General features: G+C 39.8%; 2 protein-coding genes across 7 annotated transcripts in view; both read left to right on the forward strand.

The window, feature by feature from the left end:
- PRR11 (proline rich 11) overlaps nt 1-11,385 on the forward strand; it is a 31,916-nt gene extending 20,531 nt beyond the window's left edge. For all 6 annotated transcript variants that reach the window (XM_020901282.2, XM_020901279.2, XM_020901281.2 and 3 more), the window contains 6 exons: nt 1,247-1,501; nt 2,774-2,872; nt 3,233-3,345; nt 4,379-4,438; nt 4,528-4,624; nt 8,668-11,385. In XM_020901282.2, the coding sequence (XP_020756941.2) occupies nt 1,247-1,501; nt 2,774-2,872; nt 3,233-3,345; nt 4,379-4,438; nt 4,528-4,624; nt 8,668-8,736 (693 nt within the window). In that variant the 3' untranslated portion in view covers nt 8,737-11,385. The remainder of the gene's footprint in view (nt 1-1,246; nt 1,502-2,773; nt 2,873-3,232; nt 3,346-4,378; nt 4,439-4,527; nt 4,625-8,667) is intronic.
- Nucleotides 11,386-15,344: 3,959 nt separating this feature from the next.
- SMG8 (SMG8 nonsense mediated mRNA decay factor) lies at nt 15,345-20,373 on the forward strand. Its single transcript, XM_020901273.2, has 4 exons — nt 15,345-17,133; nt 17,736-17,881; nt 18,448-19,320; nt 19,944-20,373. The coding sequence occupies exons 1-4, from the start codon at nt 15,369-15,371 to the stop codon at nt 20,139-20,141; spliced, it is 2,982 nt and encodes a 993-aa protein (XP_020756932.1). The 5' UTR covers nt 15,345-15,368; the 3' UTR covers nt 20,142-20,373.
- Nucleotides 20,374-20,820: the final 447 nt, after the last annotated feature.

Consider the following 20,820-nt stretch of genomic DNA (forward strand, 5'->3'; position numbering starts at 1 on the left):
TGATCTTTTCTCTGTGCCCACACACCCCTGGTGTCTCTCTTATGTGTTCAAGATTTGTCTTTATGTAAGGACACAAGTCACACTGGATTAGATCCCACCTTAATGGCCCCCTTATTATTATTTTTTTAATATTTATTTATTTAGCTGTGCTGGGTCTCAGTTACGGCATATGGGAACTAGTTCCCTGACCAGGGATTGAACCCGGGCCCCCTGCATTGGGAGTGCGGAGCCTTAGCCACTGGTCCACCAGGGAAGTCCCCCTAATGGTTCCTTTTAATTTAATCATTTCTTTGAAGGCCCTGTCTTCAAATACAGTCACATACTGAGGTACTAGGGGTTCAGGCGTCAATATATGACTTGTGGTTGGGGGAAGACAATGCAGCCCATAAGAGTCATGTTGCAACCTCTGACTTTTTTTTTCCTATCAGTTCCTTAAATAGACGGTATTCTTGGCTGCCTTAAGTATTTTTCCCTCTCCCAGGAACTCTCTTCCCTCAATCTTTATATCCTTTCTTCACCTGATAAGCCTAAATTCATCCTTGAGATAATGGCTAAATAGCTATTCATGCTCACTTTACACTTCGTGGCTCTTATTTTTCTCTTTTTAAATAATTATTTATTTATGACTGTGCTGGATCTTCATTGCTTCGAGGACTTTTTCTCTAGTTGCAGCGAGCAGGGGCTACTTTCTAGGTGTGGTGCATACAGTTCTCATTGTGGTAGCTTCTTTCCTTGCAAACACAAGCTCTGGGGTTCACAGGCTCAGTAGTTGCGTCTCCCAGACTTTAAAGCACGGGCTCAATCGTTGGGGTGCAGAAGCTTAATCGCTCCGGGGTATGTGGGGTCTTCCCGGATCAGGGATCAAACCTGTGTCTCCTTCATTGGCAGGCAGATTCTTTACCACTGAGCCACCAAGGAAGCCTTGGCTCTTTTTAAAGTATTACTTGGCTTGTTTCGAATGTGTTTTGTGTATCTTTGAGATCTGTCTTCCTCAGCGGACTGTCAGCTGGATGGGGAGACAGACAGGACTCACGCTGTAGCCAAGTGCCTGGCATATAGCACACACAGAACAAATAGATGAATGAGTGAATGAGCGTGTGACAAATGAGAAAATATTGTAGCGCACGTGGTGTGCAGAGAAGACATTCAACACGTGGCAGCTATGATTTTGATGACTGCTCAAATAAATAAAGAAGAACCAAATAAATCTGTTCTTCAGTTGCCAAATGTAGTTTTTTTCTTCCAGGCCATCTCAGAAAATTCCTCGCGTCCCAGCTGTGGGCAAGCGTGTCACATGGGTGGTAAGCTTCCAGACGTGCCCGCCTGTGCGCCAGCCAGCCCTGCAGACTCCGCAGATCTCCGTCCTCCCTCCCCAGCTCAGCCCGCCAGTCATCCTCCTCCCCTTCCTCCCCCTCCTCCCACGCCTCCCCCTCTGCCTCCACCCCCACCACCGACAGCGCCATTGCTGCTCAGAAAATCTGCTCTCACGAAAGCACTTCAGGTAAAAGAACAGTCTAGTAAAGGTGTGTCAGTGGGCAAGGAAGGAGTCAAGCCAGGTGTCTTTTTTAAGGCTGGGCAAAGAGCTCTGACAGGAAAGACTGCGTTTTGTTCTAATTCCATCTCCTGCTTATGGCAATTATTGTTTCTAAAGACATGGTCCCTAGGGAGTTCACAGAAGTTGGATTTAGAAATGAAAGTGATTTTTTTTTTCTTTTTGGAGGATAAATGAATGAAACCCAGCAGGGTGAGAGATTCCTGTTGGCTTCTTGGTATACCTTTTTACCAACAGGAAAATCTCTCTGGGAAACCAAATTAAAGACTCCTTAGTGAGTGAAGTCAGAATAACAGTAGGCGCAGAAAAATAGTCTTTGATTCCACTTGTAGGAGGTACCTAGAATAATCAAATTCCTAGGGTCAGAAAGCACGAAGGGTGAGGTGGGGAGGGGGAAATGGGGACTTAGCCTTTTTCTTTTTTGGTGAGCAGGGGGATGGGGACTTAGTGCTTAATGGAGACAGAGTTTCAGTTTAGGAAGGTGAAAAATTCGGGAGATAGATGATGGTGAGTGTTGCACAGTATGAATATACTTGGTGCCACTGAACTGTACAGTTAAATATGGCTAAGATAGTATGTTTTATATTATTTAGTATGTGACTTTTATCACAATAAACAAAATTTTACAAAAAAAGAAAAAGAATTGGTAGATCCTCAAGTGTGATGCCATTGGATTGGAGAACCAGTCTCCATTAGAGCTACTTACCTGCCAAGGGGAACCACTAACCTATACACAGCCCTATCTAAAAAGCTGATTACTTTTTACTGCCGATACATTTGGTTTAAAATGACGGAATTAAATGCAGAGTCTGTTGTTACAGTTGCCCTAAAATATACCTCTTCGAGTATATGTTCTTGCTTTCTAACAAATGTGTCCTTTTCTTAGGTAGTTTAGGCAAAACTTCACGTTAATTAGAGGAACTCTTTCTACTTCTCTCTTATTACAGTGATTCCTAAGGAAGATGTGTAGTTGTAGAAAACAAGCCCAGCTCTTACTTAGTTTCAAAGCCTTACATTTTCATTAATATTTTTCAGTAGCCTTAGCATCCATAGATACTGGAAACAGAATTAGTTCTTGGTTGCATGGAAAGAATTTGATTGCCTCCTAGGGGAAATAAGAATTAATTTTTAACTCTGAGGCTTTAAAACCTAGATTTGGATTTGCATTTGACTAGATGTCCTGGTTTCAATTTGAATTCTAATTTTTCCTTGTGTCTCAAGGCTGGACCATTAAAAAAAAATGGACCCATGCAGATAACAGTTAAAGATCTACTGACTGTGAAATTAAAGAAGACACAGAGTTTGGATGAAAGGAGGATGGTAAGAAATCATTGACCACACATGAGGTCTTTCGTTTTTGAACCTCCTTGTCTCTTAATGGAAAATAAGCATAAGTCTTAGATATAAAAGCTGTTCTGAGGAAAGTATTTGATATTTTATTTGAGTAATTTTTGATCTCCTCAACAAAATATATAAATCCCCCAATTATTTAATTCGGCAGTTTTATCCACCAACCATTAGCTTGAAAAGGTAGAGGTATACTTTGAAGCTTTGGAATAAAAATTGAATAGATATATTTTACACATACTCAGCATGCAAATATTTGTTGCTTTGATATGTTTACATTTTGAGTGATATTTTTAAATCTGTTTTTAATAATGTCTCATTTTGTGATTAAAGCTTGTACCATCACCAAAGGTACAGAACCCACTGGTTACTGTCTCTGACCTGCAGCGCGTTACCCTGAAACCAAAGTCCAAAGTGTTGTCAACTCGAGTTACAAATGTCTTAATGTAAGGAACTGAACAATATTACACTCTACTGCTACTTTAAAATAGTAATATTTTGCTTATTTCTAACTAAAATTATATATTATCACTTAGTAAAATTGAAATACACAGTGATGTTGAAAGAAAACAAAAATCATCAAATAATCAAATCATTGGAGACAGCCAGTCTTAACATACTGTTGTTTATCATTCTAGTCTTTTTCTAGGCATATACACTATTATTTCCAGTTCATGGTGCTATTTATTGCAAAATATAAAACATCATCAGGAATTTTCAAATCAGCACAGTTTCAGAAATATATTAAAATTAGTATGTCTTGGAATCAATGAAATATGTATATGTAATATACATATTACAGGTATATGTGTATGAAATATGTATATTAAATACATATTGCATGGAATATGTATATACATACATACACATGTATGTACCCATGTGTAATTTATATTGTGTTGAGTTGGCCAAAAAGTTTGTTAGGATTTTTCTGTGCAATGTTATAGAAAAATGTGGATGAACTTTTTGGCCAACCCAATATATATAAATACAGCTTTTCCCATTACTGTGTCATAAACTTTCCCCTATCTCATTAAAAATTAGCTTAAAGAATCATGTTGACTTCTTCAATAGATGCAGTTTTTTAATATGTGAACTTCATAGATAAAATCCTGTTTTGAGACACTTGGGTTGTTTTATGATTTTTTTGTTTCTATAACTCTTCAATAATCATCCCTGTCCATCATCTGTGTATGTAGCTGAGTTTTGCCCTAAGATGAATTCTTACAAGTGTAATTACAAAGTCAAAAACAGTAACTTATTTTAAAAAAATAATAAAATGAAGGTATTAGTTATTCAATTATTAGATTCTTATTATTAGAATCATTATATCACTTTATGCTCCTATCAGCATCTACTGCTATTTTTTAATGTAACAAACTACTTTCTAGGATGTTGCGTATTTTGAAATGATTGCTTTACTTTGAGAAAAATTATACAACCTGGTGAGCTCTAACTTTTGTATTTTTATTTTATCAGTACTCCTGGTAAAAGTCAGTTAGATCTACGGAAACTACTTAGAAAAGTCGATGTGGAAAGGTAATCCATTCTCCTATCTTTATGCTCTCTAAATTCATTTGAGGAGTTGGCATAAAACACAGCTCCCAATATTTTCATTACCTTTGCAGGAGCCCAGGTGGAACCCCGCTTACTAATAAAGAAAATCTGGAAACAGGAACTGGGCTGACCCCAGTAATGACCCGGGCCTTGAAGAGAAAATTTCAGGTAAGCCTTTATGAAAAGCATTTGGAAAAAAAAAAAAAAGCATTTGGTTCCTTTTCTTCAAACTCTTTAATTTAGAATCATAATCTAAAGCATCTTTCTTAATAATAGTAGTAATTTTAAAACAGTTCCTTATACTAGTCCATCCTAAAGGAAATCAGTGTTGAATATTCATTGGAAGGACTGATGTTGAAGCTGAAACTCCAATATTTTGGCCACCTGATGCGAAGACCTGACTCATTGGAAAAGACCCTGATGCTGGGAAAGATCGAAGGCGGGAGAAGGGGATGACAGAGGATGAGATGGTTGGATGGCAACACTGACTCAATGGACATGAGTTTGAGTAAACTCCAGGAGTTGGTGATGGACAGGGAGGCCTGGTGTTGCTGCAGTCCATGGGCTTGCAAAGAGTCAGACATGACTAAGGGATTGAACTGAACTGAACTGAACTGATGCTTTATAAAGAACTTCATGTTTGCGGTTCATGAAATGCTATGAAATAGCTAAGATTATCATCTCTACTTTAGCAATGAGTGTCTGGTTTTATTAATTTCATTCATAACTATTTATTAAGCAGTTCCTATATGCCAGACACTGTGCTGGAATACCTGGGAGATAGTGGTAAGCAGAAACAGACACAGATCTACTGTCTTGGAGCTTTCAATCTAGTGGCAAAAGTAGACAGTAATCAATAATCACAGTTTGTGTAATTTTGCACTGAAGTAAATTCTGTGAAGGAAAGTAACAAGGTTCAGTGAGAACCCTTGGAGAAAGTTGATCCAACCTGGATGATCTCAGAAAGATTCCCTTAGAAAGTGATGAGGTGAGACTTGAAGGATGAGTAGGCATTAACTGGAGAGGGTACCTGTATTGTGAGCCCACCATGAATGTCACAGAGGAGAGTCCCAGGAGAAAAGAATAAGATACGCAAAGGTCTCATGGTGGGAGGGATCAGGGTCTGTCTGGGGAACTGGAAAGTGGCCAGCGAGGCTGTAACAGAGAGACAGGGATGAAGATGGAGATAGGAGTCAGATAATGCAGAGCTGGTGGGAAAGGGTCTTGGCAGCTTTCTTTGTCACCTGCCTGTATGACCCACACACCAAAACCCAGTGCATCAGTTGGCCCTTGTGTGATTTCTTCCAAACTCTATCTGTCTCATCTCCCCGATCCCCTTTATCATCAGGTCTGTGAGAAGCAGCCGCTTCCTGCTAGAGTGCTGGGGCTCAGGGCTGCTGGCCTCTTGGCTGTGAAGCTTATATTTCCATCTCCCTCTGGCCCAACAGACTCACCACAAATTGTGCTGCAGACACACTTCCCACCCCAACTCTGTCCTCCCTTCGTTCATTCCCGTGTTGAGAAGTTTTTGCCTGTCGTGAAAGAAATAAAAGCAAAAATAACCAAATGGGACCTAATCAAACTTAAAAGCTTTTAGACAGCAAAGGAAGCCATAAACAAAACAAAAACAACCTACTGAATGGGAGGGAATATTTGTGAATAATGTGACTGACAAGGACTTAATATCCAAAATATACCATAGTTTATACAACTCAATATCAAACAAACACTCAATAAAAAAATTGGCAAAAGACCTAAACAGACATTTCTCCAAAGAAGATCTACAGATGGCTTGCAGGCACATGAGTAGATACTGCACATCACTAACTATTGAGAAATGCAAATTAAAACCCTAATAAAGTATCACCTCCCACTGGTCAGAACGGCCATCATCAAAAATCTACAAATAATAAATGCTGGAGAGGGTGTAGGGAAAAGGAAACCCTCCTACACTGTTGGTGGGAACATGAATTGGTGTAGCCACAATGGAAAACAGTATGGAGGTTCCTTAAAAAACTGAAAATAGAATTACTATATGATCTAGCACATATCCAGAAAGGATGAAAACTGGATCAAAAAGAGTCATACACCAATGTTCATTGCAATACTATTTATGATAGCCAAGACATGGAAGTGACCTAAATTTCCATCAACAGATGAATGGATAAAGATGTCATATAAGTGTGTGTGTGTGTGTGTGTATACATACATGAGTATATATGAATTCATATGAATATATGAAATGGAATGTTATTCAGCCATAAGAAATAATAAAATAATGCCATTTGCAACAACATAAATGGACGTAGAGATTATCATACTAAGTGAAGTTAGGCAGAGAAAGATCAATATTATATATCACATATATGGAACCAAAAAAATAATATGAATAAACTTATTTAGAAAACTGAAGGCAACTTAACAGACGTAGAAAACAAACTTATGGTTACCAAAGAAGTAGGGGGGTGAGGGATAAATTAGGAGGTTGGGATTAACAGATGTACACTACTATATAATATAAAATAGATAACCAAAAAGGACCTACTGTATAGCACAGGGAATGATATTCAGTATCTTATAGTAACCTCTAATGGAAAGAATCTGAAATTTTATACCTGAAACTAACATAACATTGTAAATCAATTATTGTTTTTAAAAAAAGGAATCAGTTCCTTCTGCAGGATAGCTTGGTTTCCCTCTTGCCAATTAACTTGTCCTGCTGGGCACTCTGTGGCCTCCTTTGCAGGTGTGGCCCAATGCCCCTTTCCAAATTCTTTGGAGCCTTCAATAGAAGTCCACTCCCAGATCACATTCCTTGGTGATACCATAAATTGTGAAGGGCAGAGGCAGAAGGCAGAGGCCTTATTTAACAACTAAGCCCTTTCCTTTTTCTTAGTTTGGCTGTGCTGCTTGTGGGACAGTTCCCCAACCAGGGATTGAACTCGGGCCATGGAAGTGGAAGCACCAAATCCTAACCACAGGGAACTCTGCCCTTCCCTACTGTGTTCAGCTCTAGGTCTTTTTTGTCCCTGCTCCACCCTGTAACTACTACAGTGGATCGGTTAATGTGGAAGCAAGTAAAAATGTAATGAGCGACAAACCCATGTACTGCGCAACAGCCTCAAACATCACAGATGAGGGTCTTTCCTGGTGGTGCAGTGGATAGGAATCCTCCTGCCAATGCAGGGAACAACTCGGTTCAATCCCTGATCTGGGAAGATTCCACATGTCGAGGAACTACTGAACCGAAGCTCTAGAGCTAGTGCTCCATGACAAGCCCCCACGGTGAGAAGCCCACACACGCGATGAAGAGTAGCCCCTCCTGGCCACACCTCGAGAAAACCTGCGCAAAGCAACGAAGACTCAGCTCAGCCACAAATAAATAGTTTAAAATGATCACAGATGAGACCTTTGCCATATGCTGTGCTCTCCAAAACCCACTTAGTAGAGGATAGTGGTTGTTGTTCAGTTGATAAGCTGTCTCTGACTCTTTGCAACCCCTTGAACTGCAGCACACCAGTCTTCTCTGCCCTTCACTGTCTCCCCGAGTTTGCTCAAACTCAGGTCCATTGAGTCAGTGATGTCATCCAACCAGTTCATCCTCTGTTGCCCCCTTCTCCTGCCCTCAGTCTTTCCTAGCATCAGGGTCTTTTTCAGTGAGTTGGCTCTTTGCATCAGGTGGCCAAAGATAACAGGGTATTTAGTAAAAACTTGTTTTAGACATGGAATAACTTTCCCCACTCCTATTAGTTAGGTTTTGCGTTTGACTGTGGGCAATAGAAATCTGACTATAGTGGCTTAAGCTAATAGAGGCTTATTTTTCTTTTCTGCATATTGCCTTGGGAAATAGGCAGTGGATACAGGGTATAGCAGCTTCCCATGTCGTCACCTCTCTTCCAACCGTAACACATGGCTTTTTATCCCTACGGTGCAGAACATCTATACTTCCTGAAGCCTCTTGTCTACATTGTAAGCAAGATAAGAACAGCAACGATCAAAAGGGTGTCCTAGCTAAACTGACCTTCATCTCTTTAAACAGGTGATATCCAGGAACTTTGATTATATCAGGGAAATTGGAAAAAGTGATTTTTAGAATCTGGCCGCATTGCTGCTTTGCATAAAATCTAGGTTCTGATAGTGAGGAAGGAGAGCTATGCTGACCACAAGAACATAATTCATATTATAATTGAGACTTCTTGTTTTTTTCATAGCTGGCTCACCCTAGAAGCCCAACTCAAACTCTGCCAGTTTCTACAAGCAACTTTGATGAACAAAACTGATGCCACCTCTGCCTGACCCCCAGCAATGATCCATAAAATGTACATATAAAATGACCCCAATCCTTTTTAAATGTAGTATGTATAAATGATTATATTAATATATAATTCATTTGAAGAATTAAAATATGGTGGAGCCCATGCATACTGTAATGTAAAGTGGGTATTCAAATACTTTCTAGTTTATATGATTGCTCACAGGACAGATGGGAAAATGCAATCCCCAGAGTGATGTTTATCCTGGAATTACTAAGTTTAGGTTGGAAAGGTTATTCAAATTTAACTAGATAACTCTAATTTGTGCTCTATATGTACAGTTATGGCATTAATAAAATAACCTGGTACCCATTCATCTTGGGTATTCTCAGGCAATTGGAAAGCAAAGTATTTCATCCTATGAAGCTCATGCATTCATTAAGTGCTACTTAACCCAGAAAGACCCTCTAGATTTTATTTCTGTTCCCTATAAGCAATTAAGTAAGATCATCTCCCATCCAAACCTAACTATTCCAAAAGGATTTGAAGCAAAAGGTCCAACGTGACCTTAAAAATTAGAATTTCATTTCTAGTAACTTAGGTAGGTAGCTATATCTGCCTTATTGAAGTCCGGGATATTCCTTACTTTGATATCTGCTATCCACATTCCTACAGCTAAATATAGACTTCAGGAAGACCTCTACATGAACCTTGGGTTTTCTACAGTGCCCCACCAGGGATTCTCTGAGGTCCATAGCAGATTCACTGTGAGACCTGATTCTCTGTCCTCAACCACCTATCAATTCAGTAACAGTCATTCTGTACAATCACAGGATTTTACTTTTTCCTGCCAATTCAGGGTTGCCAGACTTAGCAAATATAAATACATGCCTGCTAAGTTACTTGAGTTGTGTCCAGCCTTTTGCAACCCAATGGACATAGCCCACCAGAGTCCTCTGTCCATGGGATGTTCCAAGCAAAAGTACTAGAGTAAGTTGCCATGCCCTCCTCCAGGTGATCTTCCCAACCCAGGGATCCAACCTGCATCTCCTGTCTTCTGCATTGGCAGGCAGGTTCTTTACCACTCGCGCCACCTTGGAAGCCCATAAATACATGACACCCCCATCAAATTTGAATTTCAGATAAACAACAAATAACAAGTATATATGTGAAAGTGAAAAGTTGCTCAGTCATGTCCAACTCTTTGCGACCCCATGGACTGTGGCCCACCAGGCTCCTCCATCCATGAAATTTTCTAGGCAAGAGTACTGGAGTGGGTTACCATTTCCTTCTCCAGAGGATCTTCCCAACCCAGGGATCGAACCTGGGTCTCCCGCATTGCGGGCAGATGCTTTACCAACTGAGTCACCGGGGAATCATTAAGTATATATAGGGCCCACTGAACAATGAGTAATTTTTTAAGTATAACAATGTCCTAAATATTGCCATGGGCTTCTCTTGTAAAGCTCAGTCGGTAAAGAATCTGCCTGTAATGCAAGAGACCCAGGTTTGATCCCTGGGTCGGGAAGATCCCCTGGAGAAGAAAATGGCAACCTACTCCAGTATTCTTGCCAGGCGAATCCCATGGACAGAGGAGGCTGGCAGGCTGCAGTCCATGGGGTTGTAAGAGTCAGACACGACCTAGCAACTAAACCACCACCACCAAATATTGCCTAGGAAATATATTTATACTTAAAAAAATACATCATTGTTTTTCTGAATTTCAAGTTTAGCTGAACATCCTATGTTTTACGTGGCAACCCTACCAGGCAGTCTCCTACAAGGTTTCCAGTATCTGGGAGCCCCCAGTTTTGTCAAATACGTCTGCTTAGCAGTAGATACTACTGTAGCTTCAGCCAGGATCCCTGCCACTAATGTGCTAAATATCACGAAAGAAGAGGAGCTCTCGTTAGGGTGAGTGAGACTCTGAAGGCACAGTGTTAGCTCTGATGCTGGTAACTTCCACTGCAGTTCCGAGAATAAGGATAGTGGCTCCTCATGGAGGGGAATCAAGGAGTGTCAGTTTTACACTGAACTTTCTAACCCGGCAGGAAGCAGTTACATAGATGATGTCCCCGAAATATTCCCTGATTATGCTAAAAATATATTTTAGTAATTTCCCAGAAATGCCTATATTTCCTCAGATAAATGTAACTTTGAGATGCCAAAGAGAGGATTGTGAGAAGTCACCAGGCTGGAAAGCAGATATAGGAACAAACAGTGTTTTGTTTTTATGAAACCCGCATTTATATTTACATTTATGGATGAAAATTAAACAGATACTAAAGTTAAGAAATACATCTGTTTCTAATAAAAACTTTTTAAACCTGTTACTATGTTTATATTAAGTAAAATAAAGGGAATGATCACTGAGAAGAAAGCAGGTGAGTATCTGTAACAATATTTTATGGGACATCTAATAACATTTATAATATTAATAAACCAATGTGTACTGTATCAGTTTAAATGATTTTATCATTCTTGTGAGATAAAGGTTCATTTTTCTGAAAATGCTATAGAAATCCTATGGTTAAATATTTGTAAAGCTGCTGTTACTATCGTATCAGTGTTAAACTGTGTTCTATCTTGTATCTTTTACTAATTTTTATGACAGGTTTTATACCCACTTGAGAATCCAATGACTGCTAAGGCTTCATTAAATTGTTGCTGATCATATGTCTCCACTGTTTATTTTGAGACTGAATGTCAACCAGAGAATATAAACAATCACAATGCATCCAGTTATGTTTTTGAGTAAAGAACAATACAAAACTTTGGTCTTTCTCTTTAACATTTTTTACTAGAAATATAACACATACAGAAAAGTACATAAAACATAAATAGACACAATATTAAACACTCATGTGATCACCAAGAAAGGGACATTTAAGTGTCTAGAAGTGCCACCTGTTTCCATCCCTAATGATAATACCTTTCCTCAAGAAGTTACTACTCGACCTCCCTGGTGATATAGTGGATAAGAATCCTCTTACCAATGCAGGCTACACAGGTTCCATCCCTAGTCTGGGAAGATCCCACATGCTGCGGAGCAACTTAGGCTGGGTGCCACAGCTACTCAACCCATTCACTGCAACTCACTGAAGCCCGCACATCTAGAGCCTGTGCTCCAAAATAAGAGAAGCCTGTGCACAGCAATGAAGATCTAGTGCAGCCAAAAAATGTTTTTTAATAATAAAAAAAAAAACCAACAAAGGCTTAGGCCAAAAATGGGTTCTCTTTAAACAAACAAACAAACAAAAAAGTGACTACTCATCTGTTTGTTTTCCTTTGCTTTCACCCTCTAAATATGCTGGGACTAAATATGCATCCCTAAATGCTATGACTTATTTTTTTATTTTATTTTTTTCTTTAAATTTGGCCGTGCCACAAGGCAAGTGGGACCTTACTTCCTTGACAAGGGATGGAACCTGTGCTCTCTGCAGTGGAAATGCAGAGTCTTAAACCACTGGACCACCAGGGAAGTCCCCAGGCATGCCACTTTGAACATTCTTGAACATGTACATTTGTGCAAGTTACTTTAATGTGTATGTCTAGGAGTGGAACTGCTAGGTGGTAAAGCATGCCTGTTTTCTAGATACTGTCAAACTAGTATTCCAAGTGGTTGTACAAATCAGTGGTCCCTTCAGCAAAGTATGAGATTTGTAACTCTTCTTTTCTTCTAGGGAGTCTTTTCAACTTAGTTTTTTAACATTTTGTTTACTTGGGAAATCTATACAAATGATGTGGTTAATATACACTTTTTTTCTGGATTTGCAAGTCAAAGAATTGTTAATATCATAGCAGCAAAGTCACATACTAAACATAGCAAATAGTGTACATGATGAGGATCACAACATAATTTATGTGGATAAATAGGTACAATTTCTTATTTTAGTTGGCTTCAGAAGAGGGAGAGAATCCAGACATATAGAAGTAGAGAAGGAAACAAGTAAAAACCAAATAGACAAAATTTTTAAAAATAAATTTGAAAGCCCACTTCCAGTCCTTTCTAAATTCTTGTTAGCAAATAAGTATTGCCTGAGAAGAATTTCCCGAAGCCCAATATGGCTTAATATATCAAAAATATCAGCATCAGGACTTAGGGCTTTGAGAATTCTTTTCCCCCAGTTTTCTTGAGATATAATTGACATATGACTTTATATTAGCTTAAGGTATACAACATAATGGTTTGATATATGTATCTATTGCAAACTGATTTCTACAATAAATTTAGTTAATATCAGTCACCTCATATAGTTACAGGTTTTTTTCTTGTCAATAGAACTTTTAATAGTAGAAAGAAAGATTACAAAATAGAGATATAAAAATAAGAATATGAAGGAAACAATAAAAATAAGAATATATTCACCCAAAAACCTGCATACAGATGTTTACAGGAGCTTAATTCATAATTCCAACACTTGCAAGCAATTAAGATGTCTCTCAGTAGGTGAATGGATAAATAAACTGTGGTACATCCAGATAATGAAATGTTATTCAGCACTAAAAAGAAATGAGCTAGCAAATCATAAAAGACATAGAATAAACTTAGATGCATATTACTAAGTGGAGGAAGCCAATCTGAAAAGGCTACACACTGTGTGTATGATTCCAGCTATATGACATTCTGGGAAAGACAAAACTATGGAGACAGTAAAGATCAGGGGTTTGGGGGAAGGAGGAATGAATGGGTGGAGCACATAGGGTTTTTAGGGCACTGAAACCATTCTATAAGACACTTCCATGGCAGATACATAGCCAACATTTGTCCAAACCCAGAATGCACAACACCAAGAATAAACCCTAATGTATGGATTTGGGGGTGATAATGATCTGTCAAAGTAGGTTCAGATATTGTAATAAATGTACCACTCTGGAGCCTGGTGTTGATAATAAAGAAAGATATGCCTGTGTAGAGGGTATGTGGGAGTTCTCTATGTTCAATTTTATTATAACCCTAAAACTGCTTTAAAAATTTTTGCTATAACCCTAAATTAAATTTTTAAAATTCTTTTTTAAATCCTTTTTTTTTAAATAGGGAAAAAGAGTAAAGAAAGAAGTCAATAAATCCCAACAACTTTTAAACATTTTGGTGTATGATCCTCTGAATCTGAGAACTTTTTGTTGTACCTCACAAATCTTTCAAAATCACTGGCTTTCTTTTCCACTGATATGAGTCAAGAAATAAATCTGTTCACCTTGCTTTGAAAGATGTTTTTAAGGTGGTGCTTCTCAAGCTATACTGTGTACAAATTATTAGATTTAGTTGAAATGCATGTTCTGATTGGGCTTCCCTTGTGGCTCAGCTGGTAAAAAATCCACCTGCAATGCAGGAGACCTAGACTTGATCCCTGGGTTGGGAAGATACCCTGGAGAAGGGAAAGGCTACCCACTCCAGTATTCTGGCCTGGAGAATTGCATGTTCTGATTCGTAGGTCTGGGGTGGGACCTAAGAGTATATATTTCTAATAAGCTCTTTCTTTAGCCTGCACTTTGTTGGGCTTCCCAGGTGGAACGGTTGTTCGATCCCGGGTCAAGAAGATCCCCTAGAGTAGGAAATGGCAACTCACTCCAGTATTCTTGCCTGGAAAATTCCATGGACAGAGGAGCCTGGTGGGTTATAATCCATGGGTTGCAAAGAGTCAGACCCAGTTGAGCATGCATGTGCTCTCTCTACTGGCGCTACACCTTGCACAACAAGGTTCTAGAGCTTAAAGAAAAATATTCTTATTTTTCTACTTTTAGTAGAGTCATTTGACACTGTGGAATTTTTTTATTCTGTGAACTACAAATTTAACTGCTTTCAAAATGCTCAACATTGCTAATTATTAAAGAAATGCAAATAAAAACTACAATGAGGTATCACCTCACACTAGTCAGAATGGCTATCATCAAACAGTGTACAAATAGAGACTTCCCTGGCAATCAAGCAGTTAAGTTATAGACACTTTACCGTCTGAGCCACCAGGGAAGCTATAATGGAAAAGAATCAGAAAAAAATACGTAAACTGAATCATTTTGCTGTAAACCTGTAACTAATGCAACATTGGAAATCAACTATACTTCAATAAAAATAAAATAAAACCACTACTAGTAGTGAAAAAAAAAAAGTTGGAGGTGAGTAGTGGTATGTCAGAAAGAAAATATGATGTAGAAAACGATTAAGAGATTAAATATGGTAAAAACAATTAAACTTGCAGATGCTCTATAAATATTTGACAAGAATTAAATCTAGCATAGTATAAATATAATTCCCTTTCAAAACCACTGCTTCTGCCTTTACCTTGCATGTAATTATTGTCATTTTGGAATTGTCATAATCACAACTCTCCTCTTCACTAGGTGTTTTACAACTTCTAACATTTAACTCATTAAACATTTTGTCTATCAAGCAGAACAAATTGCTTCCAAGTGGTTTTCTGATATTTCAATTTCTAGGAAATTGAAATTAATTCTCCGATTAAGGAAAATCTTAAATCAGCAGTGTTGTAAGACTAGATAAAACCTCGGTGAAAAATTAGGACAGGAGGAGCAAGAGGCGGAACCTAAAGTGAGAGAAAAGCAGGGACTGAAGACGCGGAGGAGGGATTTCAAAATTGGACGAGAGCCGGTTGCGTTTACCGGACGGACCGGAAGAACTCGCGAGTTGCCTCAGCACCATGGCGGGTCCCGTCAGCTTAAGAGAGCTTCTAATGGGCGCTTCAGCCTGGACAAGCTCTGAGAGTCCCGAGGGGTCCCCTACAGAGGGTGGTGGGAGCGCGGCTGGCGGACCGGAGCCTCCTTGGCGGGAGGATGAGATCTGCGTGGTGGGAATCTTCGGCAAAACGGCTCTGCGCCTGAATTCCGAGAAGTTCTCACTTGTGAACACGGTGTGCGACCGACAGGTCTTTCCCCTCTTTCGCCAGCAAGATCCTGGAGATTCGGGACCTGGAGTCAGGACCGAGGCTGGGGCAGTCGGGGAGGCTGGCGGAGCCGGAGACCCTGGGGCTGGGGCCGGGGCCGGGGATCCAATTCGGGGAGGTGTAACTGCAGCGGAAGGCAACCGAACTGAACCAGGTTCTCAGGATTACAGCCTTCTGCAAGCCTATTACAACCAGGAAAGCAAAGTTCTGTACCTTCTTCTTACTTCCATCTGTGACAATTCCCAGCTTCTGCGGGCTTGTCGGGCCCTTCAGAGCGGGGAAGCTGGAGGTGGCCTCTCTTTACCTCATGCAGAAGCGCACGAGTTCTGGAAGCATCAAGAGAAGGTGCAGTGCCTCAGTCTCCTTTACCTTTTCTCCGTCTGTCACATCCTGCTTCTGGTCCATCCCACTTGTTCCTTTGATATCACTTATGATCGAGTATTCAGAGCCCTGGATGGACTGAGACAGAAAGTACTCCCCCTTCTCAAAACAGCCATTAAGGATTGTCCAGTTGGTAAGGACTGGAAGCTGAACTGCCGACCTTGCCCACCTAGACTCCTTTTCCTTTTTCAACTCAATGGAACACTCAAGGTAGAACCCCCTCGGAACCAAGACCCAACTCATCCAGATAAGCCCAAGAAGCATTCTCCCAAAAGGAGACTGCAGCATGCCCTGGAGGACCAGATCTATAGAATCTTCCGGAAGAGTCGTGTCTTGACTAATCAGAGTATCAACTGCCTCTTTACTGTTCCTGCCAATCAAGCTTTTGTGTACATAGTTCCCGGAAGCCAGGAGGAGGATCCAGTAGGCATGTTGCTGGACCAACTTAAGAGTCATTGTACTGTGAAAGACCCCGAATCTTTGTTGGTCCCTGCACCCCTTTCTGGGTCCAGGAGGTACCAGGTGATGAGGCAGCACAGCAGACAACAGCTTTCTTTCCACACTGACACCAGCAGTTCCAGTTCTTCAGGGCAGCTAGTGGATTTCACTCTTCGAGAGTTCCTATGGCAGCATGTAGAGCTAGTACTAAGCAAGAAAGGTTTTGATGACAGTGTGGGCAGGAACCCACAGCCTTCCCATTTTGAACTTCCTACTTATCAGAAGTGGATCTCAGCAGCTTCAAAACTGTATGAAGTGGCTATTGATGGGAAAGAGGAGGACCCAGCATCTCCCACTGGGGAGTTAACATCTAAGATTTTAAGCAGTATTAAAGTCTTGGAAGGGTTTTTGGATATTGACACAAAATTCTCAGAGAACCGTTGCCAAAAAGCTTTACCAATGGCCCATAGTGCCTACCAGTCAAATTTGCCTCATAATTACACAATGACTGTCCACAAGAATCAGCTTGCCCAGGCTCTTCGAGTGTACAGCCAACATGCCAGGGGTCCAGCCTTTCACAAATACGCCATGCAGTTACACGAGGACTGCTACAAGTTTTGGAGCAATGGCCATCAGCTCTGTGAGGAGAGGAGTTTAACTGATCAACACTGTGTACATAAATTTCACTCCTTACCTAAATCAGGTAGCTAAAGTTTTCTTAGCATTTCACAATCAAAATTTGGGACTGTGTTTGTATTCTTGTTTTCAGACAGTTTGTTCCCTATGTATTGACATTTTAAAAAGAGAACCCTACAGAAATTTAGGTACATGAGATTTAAGTTTCCTCACTTGGTAGAAAAAGAAAAATCAGCTATGACTACTAATTACCTTCTTTTATTTAAAGAACGACCCCTAGGGTATTAGTAAATGAGAACTGTTAAATAATACAGAGTTTCAGGAATTTCATATTAATGTTTTTACCTTGGAACTCTTGTTTAACTAAAATGAACAGAATGAGATGTGTGGTCACTGTGATGATAAACTTTACTTAGAAATTCTAGAAGTTTATATTTAAAGTATGTTTTATTTACATATATTTTCACTTCTTCTGTTAGGTGTGTTTAATCAAGTGTTTGCGGGTTTGTGTGTGTGTGTGTGTGTGTGTGTGTGTGTGTGTTGAGGTTTTTTTTCCCTCCTTATTTCCAGAGAACTCTTTGGAGAAATTTGAGGGTTAGGTACAGTTGAATGCAGAATAAATGTGGGTCTGCACTGTGTGTGAAATGAATAGTGACTTATATTTTTCAGGAGAAAAACCAGAGGCTGATAGAAATCCTCCTGTGCTGTATCACAATAGCCGAGCTCGATCCACTGGTGCCTGTAACTGTGGAAGGAAACAGGCACCCCGAGATGATCCCTTTGATATCAAGGCAGCTAACTATGACTTTTATCAGGTAGATTCTGCATTTTTTCTTCCTCTTCTCTCTGTCTCTTTTGCTAACTACCATCTGAGTAAAAACGTATCTTTTCAGAAGCAAAATGTCTATTAATAGATAAGTCAGTGTCGCCTGCAGTGTGATATTTAAGGAGAAAATTATGTATGTACTTATTTGCTTACCCATTAACTGTTGCTTCTTGCTTTTTAGTGTGAAGAATGTGTTGTTTTCTTTTATTTATTTTTGGCTGCCTTGGGTCTTCATTGCTTTGCTCGGGCTTTCTCTAGTTGCAGCGAGTGGCTGCTACACTTCATTGTGGTGCTCAGGCTTTTCATTGTGGTGGCTTCTCTTGTGATGCACAGGCTCTAGGCACACAGACTCAGTAGTTGTGGTACACGGACTCATTAGTTGTGACACACGGGCTTAGATGCTCCACGGCATGTGGAATCTTCCCAAACCAGGGATTGAACTCATATCCCCTGCATTGGCAAGCAGATTCTTATCCACTGTGCCCCCAGGGAAGTCCAGGAATGTTTGCTTTCGATGAAAGGTTCACAGGATTTGTTTTTTTCCTTCCTCCATAGCTTCTGGAAGAAAAATGTTGTGGAAAATTGGATCACATCAATTTCCCAGTATTTGAACCAAGTACTCCAGATCCTGCTCCTGCCAAAAATGAATCATCTCCTGCTCCCCCAGATGCAGATGCTGATAAACTTAAAGAGAAAGAACCTCAAACCCAAGGAGAGAGCACAAGCCTGAGTTTAGCTTTGAGTTTAGGCCAATCCACTGATAGTTTAGGTACCTATCCAGCGGACCCACAAGCAGGAGGAGATAATCCAGAAGTTCATGGTCAAGGGGAAGTAAAAACTGAGAAGAGACCAAACTTGGTTGATCGGCAGGCGTCCACAGTTGAATATCTCCCAGGCATGCTTCATTCAAATTGCCCCAAAGGTCTCCTACCCAAATTCTCCAGCTGGTCTTTGGTTAAACTAGGCCCTGCTAAGTCTTACAACTTTCATACTGGTTTAGACCAACAGGGCTTTATTCCAGGAACAAACTATCTTATGCCTTGGGACATTGTCATCAGGACTAGAGCTGAAGATGACGGAGACTTAGACACGAATTCTTGGCCTGCTCCAAATAAGGCTGTTCCTGGTAAGAGAAGCGCAGTTGTCATGGGCAGAGGAAGACGGCGAGATGACATAGCGCGAGCGTTCGTGGGCTTTGAATACGAAGACTCTCGAGGTCGAAGATTTATGTGCTCAGGACCTGACAAAGTGATGAAAGTAATGGGAAGTGGACCCAAGGAATCAGCTTTAAAAGCCCTGAATAGTGATATGCCCTTGTATATTCTGTCATCCTCTCAGGGTAGAGGGCTAAAACCACATTATGCTCAACTTATGAGGCTGTTTGTTGTGGTTCCGGATGCTCCTTTGCAGATAATCTTAATGCCTCAGGTAAGAAATACAACTTTTTGTGTTGCTAGACAATCATGTTTGTTGTTTGTTTCAGTTGTTTGAAAAAAAGAGTACAGGGTATCAAAACTAATTAAACAGGTCTTAATTTTAAATACCTCTTACATTAATAACTACTTTCTGTTTCTTAAAAAATAAATTGTAGGTATGTTAATCAGTTCACACCATCAATTCACATCATTTGGTCAGAGGCAGAACTTGAAATTAAAAATCTGTAGAAAAGCAGGATAATATTTGAGATTATTTAACGTAATATCAGATATGATTGAAGTTAGGAGTGTACCTGCTTTTGTGCTCTTTGAACCTATCCTTGGTTTAGGCACTTACCTTTCAGGTGTCTTTTTTTTTTTTTTAAGATAATTTTTCTTTTTTTAATTTGTTTATTTAGCTGCATGGGGTCTTGGTTGCAGCGCACAGTCTCTCTAGTTGCAGTGCAAGGTTTAATTGCCCCATGGCATGTGGGATCTTGGTTCCCCAACGAGGGGTATAACCCTCATCCCCTGCTTTGCAAGGCAGATTCTTAACTACTGGGCCACCAGAGAAGTCCCTTTCAGGTGTTTCTTATTGAAAAATGTTAAAATAATCATGTAACCTGTGTTTTTCAGGTTCAGCCAGGCCCACCACCATGTCCAGTATTCTACCCAGAAAAGCAAGAAATCACTCTCCCACCTGATGGCCTTTGGGTTTTGAGGTTTCCTTATGCCTACGTGACTGAGAGAGGACCTTGTTTCCCTCCGAAGGAAAACGTGCAGTTGATGAGTTACAAGGTGCTCCGTGGGGTTCTTAAAGCAGTAACACAATAAGTGTTTTCCAGCCAGTGCAGTCCTAAACTTGAGCAGGGTTTGGTTTTGGTGTGTACAGGATCTCTTTTGGTGTGTAATACTGTGTTTTCTTGAGCCCAAAATATGTTTTAGTTACAGAAGTTCAGTATTTGGACAGTAATTGTTCCACTGTTTCGTGATATTGTTGATATTTATTGTAAATGGTGGTATAACTTCTTAATAAACATTGTTTATTCTAGAAAAGGACATAAAATACATGGCTGATACCTCTATTTTCTCGTTTCTGTTTTACTGTCCATAATAAAAAAAAATTTCTATTACAGCTGAATATTGCATTATCATGTTGAGCCAGAGGTTTTTTTATTTTTTACTGAAATGATGTTTTAGCTGGGATTTTCCTTAAAACACTGCTCCTGAAATTATATTCAGAACAAGATGATCTAGTAGGTTATCTGGTAATTGTGTGAGTACTTAATTGCAAAAAATGCCCTATATTGTTTAGCTCATAATTTTGGTACCTGAGTTACATTGCTTTGTTCTCATCATTTTATTCTTGGACTGATGAGATACCATTTTTTTTTTAAATTTTATTTATTTTATTTATTTATTTTTGGCTGTGCTGGGCTTTTTTCATGCTTTATTTTTGGTGCTTTTGCGAGAGCTTTCTCTCACAGCAAGGTGGGGCAACTCTTTCTTCCAG

This window comes from Odocoileus virginianus, chromosome 17 (genome assembly GCF_023699985.2).
Source record: "Odocoileus virginianus isolate 20LAN1187 ecotype Illinois chromosome 17, Ovbor_1.2, whole genome shotgun sequence".
Classification (NCBI taxonomy): domain Eukaryota; kingdom Metazoa; phylum Chordata; class Mammalia; order Artiodactyla; family Cervidae; genus Odocoileus; species Odocoileus virginianus.